This window comes from Rhamphochromis sp. 'chilingali' (genome assembly GCF_963969265.1).
Source record: "Rhamphochromis sp. 'chilingali' genome assembly, chromosome: 9".
NCBI classification, from domain to species: Eukaryota; Metazoa; Chordata; class Actinopteri; order Cichliformes; family Cichlidae; genus Rhamphochromis; species Rhamphochromis sp. 'chilingali'.
Window position 1 is genome coordinate 31,391,648 of NC_137936.1, and position 16,113 is coordinate 31,407,760.

Genomic DNA, 16,113 nt, shown 5'->3' on the forward strand with positions numbered 1-16,113 from the left:
AATATAAGGATGAGTTCACATGGGAGCTAGTACAACAAGAACTTGTTAGCCCAAACATGCAGCTCTTGCGGAAGCACTCTAAAGTTTAATGGGACGCCGTCAACAGTTGATTCAGTGCAGGTTAAGATTGAAATCTGGGTAAGAACAAAAGAAAAGTGCGACAGGTTTAGGACACGGAATTTGTAGCTAAAATGCTGTAGGCCTTGGATCGGATTTAAAAATTGCCACAGAAATATTTTTTTTTTACATATTTAGTTAGAATATATGACAGTAAATCATAAATTTTTTACCCAAGTGGACTCATATAAAGTAGCTAAGTGCAGACACTGCAAGGAAGAAACAGAGTGACTCAAAGTGGCCTTCAAACCTGTCTCTAAGCAATTATGTCATGACCCAAAAATGCTGGGCACTAGCAGCACTTAACCCAAAGTCTGCTGGAGTCCTTCGAGATCAAGCGGCTATATCATCAGAACTCTCCTTGTTAAATTTTTCTTTGGTTTCAACAATGCCAGGCTCGTCTACGTCTTAAATTATAAAGAATAATCAGACCACTCCAGCTCTCAGAGGGGTGCCTTTGCTAATAAATGAGTACACTCTCTCTTTGTCTTACAGAACAGAGTCAGTGGCAGAGAAGATGCTGACAAACTGGTTTGCTTTCTTGCTCCACAAATTTCTCAAGGTAAAACGAAATCCTTCTCACATCTCACTGCTAAGATGGTGAGAGCTACTATGGTTTCGCTTAAAGTTATTTGCATTGATTCTGAAATAGACTGCTGTGCATGTTTGTGTTGCGGCTGTGATTTTAAATGCCTAATATCGATGTGTTCTAACAACACCCTGGAAGGATAATGGTTACCTGCGAGGTCAAACATGTCTCCAGCTTTGTATAAAAGCTCAATTTTATTATGTTTGATGTGTCATGCTCCAGTTACTCAGTCTCATCACCTCTGCTGATGAATACTGATTTCCATCCTTCCCTTCACTACGGTACTTTTATTATGTCTTCTTTTCCTTTCTCCCACCTTTCAACCTAATCCCTGGGTTCTTTTCCAAAACAAAGGAGTGTGCTGGCGAGCCTCTCTTCATGCTGTTCTGTGCCATCAAACAGCAAATGGAGAAAGGACCCATAGACTCCATCACAGGAGAGGCACGCTATTCCCTGAGTGAAGACAAACTCATCCGCCAGCAGATTGAATACAAGACGCTGGTGAGTCACAAAGACATGGATAGAGAGAGAGAAACAAAAAACTCTCTACCTTTTGTCTGCTTTAATTTTTGCACATCTCTTGGCAAAGTGCCTTGACAGATCCCCAGAAATGTTGAATATGCCAAGGCTGTGGTTATAATTTGATGATTGCTTTGAATGTTTGCATACCTTTGATAAAATGAAATAAACATTCTTGCATAGCCAGATGCCCATTTCGTTAAGCTTAAAATTCGACAAAACATTTTCGAAATTCCATTTTTAAAGCAGTTCACACACTTGCCTCAAAACCCCATACAACAAATATCCTTTTTAATCAAATACTGTTTCCACTGGACATCGTTCACCCAAATTAGTGAAAAAAAAGTATTATATTAGCTACCTTTACAATTACAAATATTAGACTGAGTCTATATAAGCTTAACCGTCATGTGCTAAACCAGTGCATTCACGAGGTAAGACTACCTGGATAATGCAACATGTCTCTTTCTTTTACATTTCTTTTGAAATGAAGCCAGCTGGGTTCCTCCAGCGCCCCATCAGAATAGGTTCCCCCTCAGGCTTTAGCTGCATGGCAGAGCCAGCCAGCGACAGGATGACACCTCTCTGATCGCCATGTCGGAGATTCTGAGAGTCTGTGTCTCATTACTTGTTTAATGCCCCTGCCAGAGCTGCACAAGCACATCCTGGAGGTGTGAAATTACATTTCTGGCCAAGATGCTCTCCACCAGGACAGTTTGGTGAAGAGCAGGTAATGAAAGGACTTCCGTATCAATCAACACATTTCTCTCTGCCTCCTTCCTTTTCTTCCCCCTTCTCTCTATCCTGGATCTCCAGACGCTGAGCTGTGTGAACCCCGACAATGAGAACAGCCCAGAAATCCCTGTCAAGGTGCTCAACTGTGACACCATTACCCAGGTAAAGGAGAAGATCCTGGATGCAGTGTACAAGAACATGCCGTACTCACAGCGGCCACGGGCTACAGACATGGATCTAGGTGAGGCTGCACAGAGTGCAATCCCATTGTGAAGGAATAATTTCAGTACAGTAATTGTGTTATATATTTTGGGGCAAAACTAAGATTGCACTATTTCTGTGGCACATCACATGTGGAATAATGACAGCTGGGGAAAACAGAGCAGAAATCGAGCGTGCCAAATGACAATATACCAAATACCAAATATGACATCTAGAAAGGGCTCCACATCAGTTTCGTCAAGACTCCCCCCCCACCCCCCCTTACCTGTTTACAGCCCTAATCAGAACAACACTCTAACACTGACGTTAAACCGTTCTGACAGTGCACCTACACCTAGGCTTACGCCCACAACATGTCATCCAATACCGAATGACTCGGCACAAATCCAACTGACATGCACCTTCAAAGGCAGTAAATAAGATAACTTGTAGGTAGTGGCTGATCGTGCTTTGGGCTTGTAGTGTTATACCCTAAGGGGCTTTTCCAGGCTAGGGATTTGGAGAGGATCAGTTTCTCTTTGTTGCTTTGGGCAGCTTAAAGCTCTGTGAAGACACTGTCATTTTTATTTTGTTCACAGAATCACAATCACTTTAATTGTCAAGTAGAAATGCACAGGAAGCTGTCTTGGTGACACTTTGGTTGCTACACTTGACAACTTGCAGAGTTTCAAAGAATAAAATATAGTGCGAAAGGATAACATGACCTCAACTGCAGCGCCAAGGGGCAGACAAATGATCGACATTTGACAATATGTAACTGTCAAAAACTTGGGATACCAACATTCCTCAAAGTGCCATATGTCACACATTTATTATTGATTGTATTTTCCTACAGAGTGGCGGCAGGGCAGAACGGCTCGTGTGGTTCTGCAGGATGAGGACATCACAACAAAGATAGAGAGCGACTGGAAGAGACTCAACACCCTCATGCACTACCAGGTCTGTTAATAACAATCATACCACGACTACAAGTAAAAACTGATTTTTGAGTTTATGAATAATTCAGTTATTTGCGCCCATTACAGTGTCTTATAATCAAGGTGATATGCTAAAACTTGCTTGTTTCTCCGACCAACGGTAGAGTATATAAAACGGATTCCAATCAGATAACCCACATCTGAAATGAATGACTTATTACAACAGCAGAATATAGTTAGACTTTGGCGTTCAGACTCCACTCTCCAAAGTTAAGTGATGTGTAAATATATGGATTGGTAAAGGGGAAGAGGGTCAGCAATTTAGCACAGAGATAGATGGGAATTTTTGCAGCTTAAGCAGACCACCAAAGTGGGAGGCAGCTTGGTTTATAATACAGAGTGAGGCATGTGTATGTCCTAGTGTTCCCCAAAGCATACAAGCCTGGGACAGGGAGAGAAGCAGTAAGAAAACATAAAAAAGCATCAATGCATATCATGTCAACATATATTACAATGATTTTGGCAAATGCTGCATGAATAGAAGGATGTGGGGTGGGGGTGGGTTGTAAAGCAGCTTACAGAAGGATAGCAACAAAAAAAATCCTACCTTATAAAATAATGGATGAGTAGCCGGGTATCATTCGAGCAATCAGCTGGTGTCGGCTGTCACTGAGATCAACTGTTATCAGCTTATTTGCTGGGATATTGGGTTTGGAGATTGACTTTATATCCAGCCTGAACCAATACTAAGTGCAATAAAAGCAAAAGCAAAAAAAAACCCTCACATGTGAAAAAAGACGGCGGAAATGTTTGACATTTTAGTGACTCAAACATTTTTAAAATTAACGTCTGTCGACTGACGCTTTACTTCAGCTCTAATTACCTCAAAGCTTGTAAAAAACGATTGCAATTTTATACCTGGAAAGTCTGAATTTTTCAGACGGATTACTCAGTTGCTCACTAGATATTGTTGATGAAGGGCAAAGTATTACTCATTTACATTCATCTCACTCACCTCATCACTGCCTACATTTTTTTCCAACCTCGTGGTCACAAACACACTTAGTCAACCAAACATGCACTTGTGTGCCCGTCTCTTTACAACACTTTTTTTTCCTTCCCAGCTCATAAATGCGACTACACAAGTCACTAACCTCAGATGAGTCATCCTGTTCCTTTGTCAGTCAAATGTTCATCTACACTGTCAGCTTTGGGCCAACTGTACCATGCACAGAGAAAACATACTTTTCTAAAAACACAGAGACCAGTAAAGACAAAGAAAAGCCACATTTTCTGCACTAAAAGTATGTTTTGAGAGGAGAGAATGCATTCTGTCTTATCTCTAGAGGAGATAAACAATTTAGCTCTTTCATTTTTAATCTTTCGACTAGCTAGGAAATGCATGTTTTGTCGCTAAGCTGAATTTGGTATTCGCTATAATGCAGCTTTTGCAGAATAGTGCAAAGCTAAGTCTGAATGTGGAATTTCTCTCATACTGCGGATAACCGGTCTTCATCATAGCTCATAGAGCAGAGCTACAATATTCAGCATTTCCCCAGTGCTGTTCCACAGACAGGATCTAGGACCGACACTAGAAAAAAGTGCCTGTATTGTTATGTGAAAACATTTAGCAGTCTATTACATAAATATTTCACTTTACTTACATGCTGCAAAAGATTAAGCTAAGTTACCATGAGCATCACTGGAGGGCAATGTTGAGTTAAGTATTGATGTGAGAGTTTAGAAAAAACCTTTCATGCATTTAGTTATGATCATCACCTACTTAAATAAGAAAGGACCTGAACTCAACTACAAATACAGAAAGGGCTGCAAATACTACACCTCCAAATATATGATATAGAAAGGCACAGTGTAGCAACGGTAAAAGTGTTTCCTGGGGCTGCAGAAACATCATGGTTGGAATTACTTTGGTTTACAACACAATGCATGTCTTTGCTGAATCCATCAATTTTTTAGTTTGGTCATTGTTTGGGCTACTTGCAGAGTATTTCTTTATTTGGGTGTTTGTAGCATCTGCAGTGTGTTGAGTTCTCCTGCAATTTATATTTGGTACAGTAATATAAAGCTGTTCCAGTAGATGCTGTGCTGCCTTTTATTTTCATCTATCTGATGATAGTGGATTTTTACAGGAGACTGCAGTTGAACTAAAAGCCTGTCTTTTATAAATTTACAAAGCCCACAGAGGACATTCAAAACCTTTCCGTCATAATTCTGAAAATCCTTGGCTCTTGGTTTGAAGCTCAAAAAATATTTGGAATTCCTGCCATGATTACTTTTGACCAACAGCTGCTAGCAAAAAATTCACAAGGCTCTACCTTTGTTTTTCAGGTATCTGATCGCTGTGTGGTGGCCTTGGTGCCCAAACAGATGTCCTCTTTCAACATTCCTTCTTCAGCCAGCTTCCCACGCAGTATCAGCAGATATGGTTAGTACTGCTTAGGAAATTCAAATACTTAATATTCATCCACCTCACAGTAGTGATGCACCATCTGTTTCTGTCACTTATCAATCTGCTGTAAAGCACATTAGTTGACACTGTTAGAAGGCATGTTAAATAAAGGAAGCATGATAGTCTAGAAAAAATATTCAAGAAATATTCTGCATTTACAAAAGCAAATCAAGTATGTTGTTTATTAGGTTTTATATATAAGCTGACATGGAACTGTCTTTTCACTTCACGTTTCTATACAGTAGGTATAACACAAGCTGACCTGATCTTAACGTCAATAAAATCATGCACTTTACATAAATGTTTGTCGTTGGGTTTAATATATTCCTTTTAAAAACACAAGAACTTCAAGCGATGCCACGCTGTAAGTCGAAAAGCTGAAAACACAAAACACTTAGTGGCAGAAAGCGAGAACCATAGAAACCATCTCTTTAATGAATGAGTGTATGTCTGCATCATTACTATGATGACCGATGAAATAATGACAGCACCTGATTATACAGTCAAAACACACACAGCCCACCTGCTCACTTCCAGATTACAACGAAGACTGTCAACCACTTATTTAGACCTGAGAAATCAATGTGACGTTCTCTTTGTTTGTGCTCCAGTCTAATAGAGTGATTATCAGATATATAATGTACATTTACAAACTGAAATATTTTAGGAATTGTGCATTTTTCTTTATCATCTATTCTTTAACCATCTAGGTGTGGATGTATCGTTCCGTTCCACCCCCACCAGCCCTGACAGCCCCCACTCCCGTGTGCCTATGCTGACCCCCGACCTGGAGAGTGGTGTCAAAGTTTGGCACTTAGTCAAGAACCATGACCACGGGGACCAGAAAGAGGGCGAGCGAGGCAGCAAGATGGTGTCTGAGATTTACCTGACACGGCTACTAGCAACAAAGGTACCACATAACACATGCTGCAAACTGTGGTAACGGTGAATAGAAAAAAACAAACATGGAGAAAACATTTGTACTCGGAGGCCTTTATTTGGTGATTTTGAAGTTTTCATGACCACTCAAAGTCCTTTGCACCACAGGAAAAGTGACACATCCATTCCTAGAGAAATTAACTAATTAACTTAATGTAGATGTCTGTGGTAGGAAACGTCATCATTTGTAAAAACAACAAACAAAATATTCACAAAAAACAGAGCAAATCTCCATTCTGTTACTTTTCAGGGAACGCTGCAGAAGTTTGTGGACGATTTATTTGAGACCCTGTTCAGCACTGTGTGTCGAGGCACTGCTCTGCCTCTCGCAATTAAATACATGTTTGACTTCCTGGATGAGCAGGCTGACAGACATGGCATCCATGACATGGACGTCCGCCACACATGGAAGAGCAACTGGTGAGAAAGATTTTTGATTTCTCATAGTGCTGTTGTCTACTTACAGCCTAAGAAAAGAAACTTTTCAGCAGCACTTTTAGCTTGTTACAGAAATAGCTTTCTGTAACAATCGTAATATATTTTCATGTTCTAGCCACAGTCTTACACAACTGTTAAGATTATCTTATCAAATATTTTTTTTCTGTTTTGTTTTTTAGAATTGTATAGTATTGTTTTGATTGTATAGTAGAGTATAGAGTTGTTAAATTTTGTAGGTCATCTGGTTTTATCTTGTATGGGTCAATGGCTCTCAAGGAAGCAACTCCTATTTCTGGGAACAATCTGTAATTCCAAATTATCTTTCAGTAGTCTTCTAATCTCCATGTTTTGAAAAGAAAAAGTCACTAAAAGGATGATTAAAAGGACATTTCATGATTTCCTTTTGCAAAATAGCCTTGCACAGCCTAAAATATATATTTTTTTACGTTTCTGTATAGCCGCTATTCTCAATAGCCGCTCTCATTCACTTTCCTCCATTAATTTGACAGCATCTGAATGGGGCGGCTGCAACGCTAAATTAGTACCCAGGTCACTTTTCAGTAAAAGCTGTGATGACAGGCTTTCTAGGTGTGAGCTAGTAATATTTACTCTTAATCACTTTTAACAGAAGACCAGTCTGAATGCATGCAGTCACATTAATGGATAAGCACACGGAGCTTTAAGAAGCACTTGCTTTTTCTCCATTCTGTGTGGCTACCATTGGTATGTCTGAATGAAGCCATTAGGAACGTAAAAGTGACATACTTCTGGATGACAAAATGCAGTCACTTTAACAGATTAATGAAGCCAGCAGTGTTATCAGTTTTCTCTGAAAAGTGCTCATTTGATTCTCCCCCCCCCCCAGCCTTCCCCTCCGCTTCTGGGTAAATGTGATCAAGAATCCCCAGTTTGTGTTTGACATCCATAAAAGTAGCATCACAGACGCCTGTTTGTCTGTGGTGGCCCAAACCTTCATGGACTCTTGCTCAACATCCGAACATCGTCTGGGAAAAGACTCTCCCTCTACCAAACTACTCTACGCCAAGGACATACCACATTACAAAAGCTGGGTAGAAAGGTGTGTATGTGCAGGCTTTTTTATAATTATGTTAAAATTATGTTTTGTATACGGTAGATAAGTATATTTATAGGCAGCTTTTAGGCCATGTTTTCAGGTAAGATGCTGCATATTATAAACTGGAATTTATCAGTGTGAATTTTAAAAAGTAAATAAGATATGGAAGAAACACCCTTCAACCATGTTAAGAATGTTGACATTGCATTCTTTGTCCACTTGTCGGCCACTCTAAAACTGTGATGTATTGGAATATTGGATTTTTAAATCATCAATATCTTTATCACTATCCTGTATTGATCAGGCGCTAACTTGGGAGCATTGACAGACATCCAGCTCCTCACCAGAACGTTGGTTGCCATTGGTTTCATCAGCAATACTATGTTTTGTCAGAACCACCACATTTATTAATTTACTCTCACATACACAGAGCGCCTTTCATGACTCTGTAAGTTTTATCACACCACAGTTCCATATCTTTTACACCTTTGCCATATAAAGCAATAGTGTTGCAACCTTTGTTAATGCAACTCTAGGGACCCATTAGAAAGTCTAGCTAGATCTTCAATGGTGCCTTTACGAGCATGACAAAAAAATCCGTCTTTAAATGAAATAATTGTTCTTTAAGTAATAATAATAATCTCACTCATTTGTTAATTATCATATTAGTAAAAGATCAAGGTCAGGTCTTCATCATTCGCCGACATTTTTTAATTCAGTAGTTGCAATAAAAATATGTAGAAACAATGAAATGAGTTGTGCACTGCATGTAAAATTAAACTTCTTCGATGCATGCAGCAAGGCAGGGCATTCTTTATATACACATGCGATTGCTCAGAGTTATGAGTCCAGATGGGTTTTTGTTGAAACCTTTAATGATGAACATAATCTTCCTAAGGCTCTTGCTGAGGCTCAGTTTGTGTATCTGCATATGGAAATAAAAAGCGTGTTCGTTTATTTTTGAATACATTGTCTGCATTACTACATGACTAAACGCATGAGTAACGCTTTCCTTGTTTTCTATGCTGCAACACCTCTGATTTACAGGTTCCCGTGTCGAAGCATATTCTTTTCAAAACAGACCGATTCCATGTGAGAAGAAAAGCTATGGTATGCATCACTGTGCCCTCCACACTGACAGTGCGTGTGTGTGTGTGTGTGTGTGTGTGTGTGTGTGTGTGTGTGTGCGTGCGTCTCCTCTCAGGTACTATGCTGACATCAACCGCCTGCCTGCCATCAGTGATCAGGATATGAATGCCTATCTGGCTGAACAGGCTCGCCTTCACTCCAGTGAGTTCAATGTGCTCAGTGCCCTCCATGAGATCTACGCATATGTCAGCAAATACAGCCAAGAGGTGAGGCCCAGTCAATACACTTTAAACCAGTAATGTGCACCACATGTTTTTGCAGTATTACCAATTGAAGTTATCAATTTTGGAAGTCAAAGCAGCCATAATTAATCATTTATTTATTTATAAATAGCAGTGTCTTGATTCCATTGCATTGAACTTCCAGAGAGTTATAAGCCAACTCTTCAATTTTCTGCAGTTTGGGACACTTTAACGTCTCTCCTGCCATTGTTTGATTTTAGGAATCTGACTTCTTTTAGCCAATACTTTCTTTTATTGTCATTTATTTTAGCAGCTAAAGGGGCAGATAATTCCCTCAAAAATGGAGACAAAAGTAGAGTAATTACTGGAGTTAAATTGGTCAGCTGGACACAAATACATCTCTTAATACACGCCAGTCTTGTTCTGTGAATGCTGGGTGTGCGGACAGGCAACTGTTTGCTAACAACTTACCAAAACACGGTTTTAATTTTGAGCCCTCGTAAAGGTCATGGCTGATTGCAGAAATCAAACGGGCAAAAAACAAAACAGACTGTGTCGAATTTAATGAATTCATTTTGTGATAATATGCTGGGTGATTTTCAATTAACCAATAAAAGAATTACTGAGAATGCCGCTAACAATTTCCAGGAACACGAAGTGTGTCTTCAAATTGCTTCTGTTGTCAGCTAAAAGTGCAAAACTAATTTATGCGACAAACTATATATACATAGTAAGGTAACAAGGATTGAGTGAAACTTATTAGCGTTGAGTCCGCGGTCAAACATAAGTAATGCATTCAGAACAAAGACGGAAACAACACAATCATAAACAAAAATTAAATAAAATCTAAAACAAAATCTGACCCCATGACATAACGCGTGCGTGCTAATTTACTACAGCTGACCGGTGACATGCTTTGTGTCCTTATGGCCTATATCTCTGTGTATTTTAGATCATTGAGGCACTGGAGCAGGATGAACAGGCCCAAAAGCAGAAGCTGGCGTATAAAGTGGAGCAGATCATCTCAGCTTTGTCCACAGAGAGCTGAGAAACACACACGATCCTAAATACTTCCATATACACACATAAACACATTCTGTATGCACACATGATACACAGACACCAAAATATACCATAACAGGGGAATTATAAACACATATGCCTCTCAGATGTGGAAATCAACCGACTTCTGGTATGCATGTGCGGATATATTAAATCACACATACACACAAACTGTTGTGCACAGAGAGACTGCAGTTTTAATGGACCTACTGTATACAAACTGACAGTTACACGTGGATAAATACACGGGTACAAATGTACATACGCAAACCACAGCACACATCAAACAGCAGAACGTCCCAAAGCAAGACTTTTGAATCCAATGTCATTTTTCAGAAGAAATTCCAAAAGGCAAACATCCAACTTCTAAAACACTACTATAGAGGGAGAGAGAAGGAGGATTTAGGCCATCACGGCTGCTGAATTTTCCGCCAATTCTTGTCCGCTGGGTAATGGTTTGCCTTTGTAGTCGGTGGTTATACTAAGTGTGTGTGTGGCATGGCTCTGAAGAGAACACCACTTAATAAAGAATGACTCAACTTGAAAAGTCACTGGAGGAGCTCAAAGACAGGAGCCAATTTAATGGGACAAGACTCAAAGTTCTTTTTATATGTCAAACATGAAGGACACTTATTCGCACTACATATCACAAACTTGGAGTGACATCGCCATTTGTTGCCATTCGGAGCAGAGATGTGCATCTTGCACCAAGTCTTTTTTCTGGGTTTTTAAAGGCTTAAGAGAGAGAACACTTAGGATTTCAGCAAAATTACTTTTTATTTTGCTGCTTGAGGATTTCCATCATATGTGACATCATAAAACATCATATATTTTTTTTCATTTAATGATGATTGTCTGAACTACTGGGTTTTGAAAGAAGTATACAACAGATTTGTCGCTTATAGGTTTAGGGTCTGGCTGTTTAATAATCCAACACCAAGACATCATTACTTTCCAATTTGAAATATGTGTAGATATTTTCAGACCCAATCCCTGGCTCTTCGTGCCAAATATAATATATCTCATGTTTCATTCATATTAAACGCTCCTGTAGAAGCTATTAATAATACATGCCATTGTACGGAAAAGATCCCATTTGAGATAGGACATTTTTTTTTACAGTGATGATCAATAGACCAGTAATTCAGCCATTCAGAGATAAGTGGGGACCAAATTGAACTGCAGTAGAAAGCATGATTAATGATGCTATAAGCCTGAAAGTGGATCAGATTAGCCTAACCTGGCCAACAGCACCCACCCTTCCAGTCTCATCAGTCATTGTTTACATTTAGCGTGATACTTGAAATGCACTCGGTGTACAAGATACCAAGAACACCTGCAGCTCCTGTCAAGTAATCTGGTCAAACTAGATTAGATAAAGGCCTTGATGCTTTTTTGATTTACCAAATGAATCCACTTTGAGCATAATGTGGAAACTAAATGCAGGTTAAAAGCTGAAGTCTGATTTTTTCACCTTCAAAACAGGCGATCTGGATCGGGATTCAGCTCAGTGTAAAGCAGGTGCTCTTATATTTCTTAAACAGAGTGGATATATGATTAACGGTATATGTGACTGGTCCAGCAGTGGGTTCTTGTAAAGTCTGTTTGTTGCTTCACAGCACTAGTGACGCTTTATATCCTTACTGTTTTCGTGCTTTAACGTAGAATTCACGTTTTATTCCAGTTTTATTTTGCATTCCAGTGTACACTTTACCTGATTGCTCGTTGTCCCCCCCTGCTCCTGTAGTTATAGTGCCATATCTAAACTTTAAAATAATTATCTAAACTTCAGCATAACTGTAAAAAAAAAAGAAAAAAAAAAGAAAAAAAAATCTGCGACATCACAACTACTTCACAGTTTTAGTTCTGATTGGTTGTTTCACCAATTTACAATGAGGAAACAAATGCCTTTTTATGCTTGAGGCTTCTTATAAAGTCTCTGGAAGTATTACTGCTATCTTCTTAACATTTCCGTACCAATGGAGTTCATTTATCCCCCACAAGACCTTGAATCATGTTATCTACAAGAACAAGATGAACTACGATAAATAATAAGTACATTTCCTGTTAAATGTTGAAATATGACAGAATTCATCAGTTTCATGTGTGGTTTGATGATGATAATTTATAAATGTGTTGTGCAATAAACTGTCAGATGTTTAAGCTGTAATGTTTTTTTAAACTATATATTACTGTATAAATACTGTACATAAAAAACACTCCTATTTTGCAAGCAAAAGATTCACTTTGTACTGTTGTTATACATTAAATGCGCAGCTAATGAAAATGATTTTTGCATTTTTGTCTAATTTGTGGTGACATTTCTTTTTAAAATAATCAGGCTGAACATGATTATTCATTTTCTCTGTATTAAAAGGGTACTACATCCCAAGTCCTGGCTGTAATAGGTCAAATATTGTCTTTATTTAAGAACATTTAACTAAACTTCTTTGCCTTTCATCGTACTTCATTATACATAGTTTACAGTTCTGCATTTTTAACCACATGAAACATCAGAATCATCATAATGTGACTTACTTAATTTGCACAGTGCTTTTTTTTCTCTGACAGAATACTGCTGATGGTAGAGGTGAAGTCATTTTTAACCCAATCAAAACTCTGCCACACATAACTGGATAATCTATTTTTATGGTATTAGTGGACCATTAGCATTCCACTTTAATAATTAAACTTATTGACTTTTCATGGGAAGGCTTTGCAAGACGGTGATGTCACAGGGATAAACTCAAATCCCACGAGAACATACATCATTCATCCTTTTTAGTGTTTGACCCACAAGCAGATAATATTAGCCCTCCAGCAAAGTCTCAAAATATTTTTAAATAGGGTTTTTTAATACGTGTTTTACTAGATTTGCTTCTTAATGAAAGCCATTATTTAGTAAAAGAGTACCTATTTCAACACTAGCACAATGTTATTATTTTAAATATCGTATTATTTATAAGCCTATAACCATGATTGAAATTTTTAGTCATGCAATCAGAATACCATTTTAAAAAGATAGTTAATTTTTTGTTGAATTTAAATGCTCATGGTTGTGTTGCTTTACAGTGTTCCACAGGAAGAGGGTGTTGTATTTCCAGACCCAACAAAGGTAAAGCCTACTTCACAAATCAGCAAAGACCTGTAGAGTAATGGCCTCCAGCTGGAATATTTTCCCTGGAACTAGAAAACAAATGTGAGGAGAATGATCAAGTAATGATAATGCTGTTCCTTCCCCTTTTTGAATTAATCAAGAAGCAATGCCGTTTCAGGGAGTCTGAACTACTGCCATGAGCCAAAAACAGCCAATCATCACTCTATGAGCTCAAGACTCTAATGTAACTTTACTAAAGTACAGTTTGTACTACCGTGATTGTGGTGATGTAGTACGGCATGTGACAAGCATATATGAAGTTTGTGAGTCTTTGCTATAAGCATTGTTCATGTTTAACCCGCAAAACTCCGGACAAGCAGAAACCAGGTGTGGGGGGCTTGCAGTAATACCCAGACTCCACAACTCAAACCTGTCGGACTCATATTGGTTATGATCAGTGTATCAAAAGGGTCCTCTGTACACCTGCCAGGCTCTAACTCCTCATCTTGCCCTTTTTCACTCTTTACTTGTCAGAGTACCGACACTCAGTTGCCAACAATTCCCCCTCGCACACATTCGAGGAGGATCATTAGGACTCAGACCTCTTCTACTGACAGCTGAGAAAGCTGCAGGATATCAACTTGATAGACTGTGTGCTATAGGATGGTACAAGACAAGTTTATAGAGCAACTATTGTCATCAGACAACAATCACTTTTCATTTAAAAAAAACAACAACCTTAAGTTGTCATAATATCTCATTCTGCTTGGACGCCTGATTGACGTAATTAGTCTGAGGTAAAGTAATATGACAGACCATCAGCTTCTCTAGGTAGTCAGAAAATAATGAGGACACTGGCCTTATGCACAGACTGCTGATTTTTAAGACAGCTCTTTCTGCAGAAGGAATGCTGAATGGAGGCCTCCTTGGACTTTCTGTGCACTTGAGCAAATGCGAACAATTCAGCACAGCAGGTGTAAATAGTTAATGGACTGTCCATAAGCATAAAGTGGGATAAGGCACCAGCTAGGTGATAAGATCACCCCATTCATTAAATAAAGATACTTTTCTTTAATAGAACTGATTCACGGGTCACTTTTCCTTGAGCATCTCTTGAATGCAACCTTCAAGCTTTTGAGTGCTTTAAACATTAGCCTCCAGCTGCTTTGATTAAATAATTATTAGTGTGCACACAATCATGTAAATGATGCTTGTTCATTCTCATGACAAAGAAAAGTTGTCTATACTTGGAAAAGAAAAACCTCTTAACTGTGTAGAATAAATCTTAAAGGACCATAACTGCTATCAGTAACAGCTTCATTCACGATTTATTAGATGAGCTCATCCATGACGACATTTTATTTCTTCAATTTGCAGAAGTAATTTTTCATTTGTCCACTAGCAACTCCACAGTCATACTCTCTTATTCGCCACCTAAAACTAACAGCTTAATTCTTTTTATAGGACAAAGTGGAAAATAGTTCAAGGTAATATACACACATATTAGGTCAGATCATAACCTGATTCACCTCACCCCCCGCTATGTGCCAATTGTGAGGAGGGAACCTGTGACCACCAGGACTGTTAGGAGGTGGTCAGAGGAGGCAATAGCGGAACTACAGGGCTGTTTCGAGGTGACCGACTGGGAAACACTCTGTGAGCCTCACGCCGAGGACATCAATGGGCTTACTGAGTGTATCACAGACTACATAACTTTCTGCACCGACTCCATTGTTCCAGCTCAGACTGTTCATTGTTACCCAAATAACAAGCCGTGGGTGACTAAGGACATCAAAGCCCTCCTCAACAACAAGAAGAGGGCTTTCAGAGGGGGCAACAAAGAGGAGGTGAGGAAGGTCCAGGTGTTACTAAAGGACAAGATCAGAGAGGCTAAGGACAATTACAGGAGGAAGCTGGAGTGGAAACTCCAGCAGAACAGCATGAGAGAGGTGTGGAGGGGCATGAAGACCATCACTGGATTCAGGCCAACCAACAGCAGGGGAGCTGAGGGAGGTGAGAATAGAGCCAACGAGTTGAATCTGTTTTTCAATACATTCGACACCACAGTGTCTGCTCCCACCCCCACAACCTCACCTGCAGTCAGCCTGGAATCCAGAGCCACACCACTGTGCCAGCCTCTCTCTTCACATGTTGCCTCCTGTGAGATTCCTGACACCCCTCCCCCACCCATCACCTTCACTCAATACCAGGTTGAGATGCAAATGAGGAGACTTCACTCAGGCAAGTCTGCTGGACCAGACGGAGTGAGTCCCCTTGTCCTCAAGGCCTGTGCCCCCCAGCTGTGTGGAGTCTTTCATAAACTGTTTATGCTGAGTCTGAGTCTGCAGAGGGTCCCGGTGATGTGGAAGACATCATGCCTCGTCCCTGTACCAAAGACGCCTCGTCCCAGTGGCCCCCAGGATTACAGGCCCGTGGCACTGACCTCCCACATCATGAAGACCCTGGAAAGGCTCATCCTGGACCAGCTGCGACCCATAGTAAGACCACATCTGGATCCCCTTCAGTTCGCTTATCAGCCTCGTCTCGGAACAGAGGACGCCATCATCTACCTGCTCAATCGTGTCTACACCCATCTGGACCA

The 16,113-nt window shown here is 39.7% G+C and overlaps 1 protein-coding gene across 1 annotated transcript in view; it reads left to right on the plus strand.

Annotated features, from left to right (window-relative positions):
• The window catches only part of LOC308403313 (plexin-A2-like), an 86,474-nt gene extending 73,770 nt beyond the window's left edge, over positions 1-12,704 (plus strand). The window contains exons 23-32 of the mRNA XM_080892617.1: positions 613-679; positions 1,061-1,207; positions 2,042-2,201; positions 3,018-3,121; positions 5,449-5,545; positions 6,280-6,479; positions 6,759-6,928; positions 7,812-8,024; positions 9,226-9,376; positions 10,305-12,704. Of these exons, the coding sequence (XP_080748743.1) occupies positions 613-679; positions 1,061-1,207; positions 2,042-2,201; positions 3,018-3,121; positions 5,449-5,545; positions 6,280-6,479; positions 6,759-6,928; positions 7,812-8,024; positions 9,226-9,376; positions 10,305-10,400 (1,405 nt within the window). The 3' untranslated portion in view covers positions 10,401-12,704. The remainder of the gene's footprint in view (positions 1-612; positions 680-1,060; positions 1,208-2,041; positions 2,202-3,017; positions 3,122-5,448; positions 5,546-6,279; positions 6,480-6,758; positions 6,929-7,811; positions 8,025-9,225; positions 9,377-10,304) is intronic.
• Positions 12,705-16,113: the final 3,409 nt, after the last annotated feature.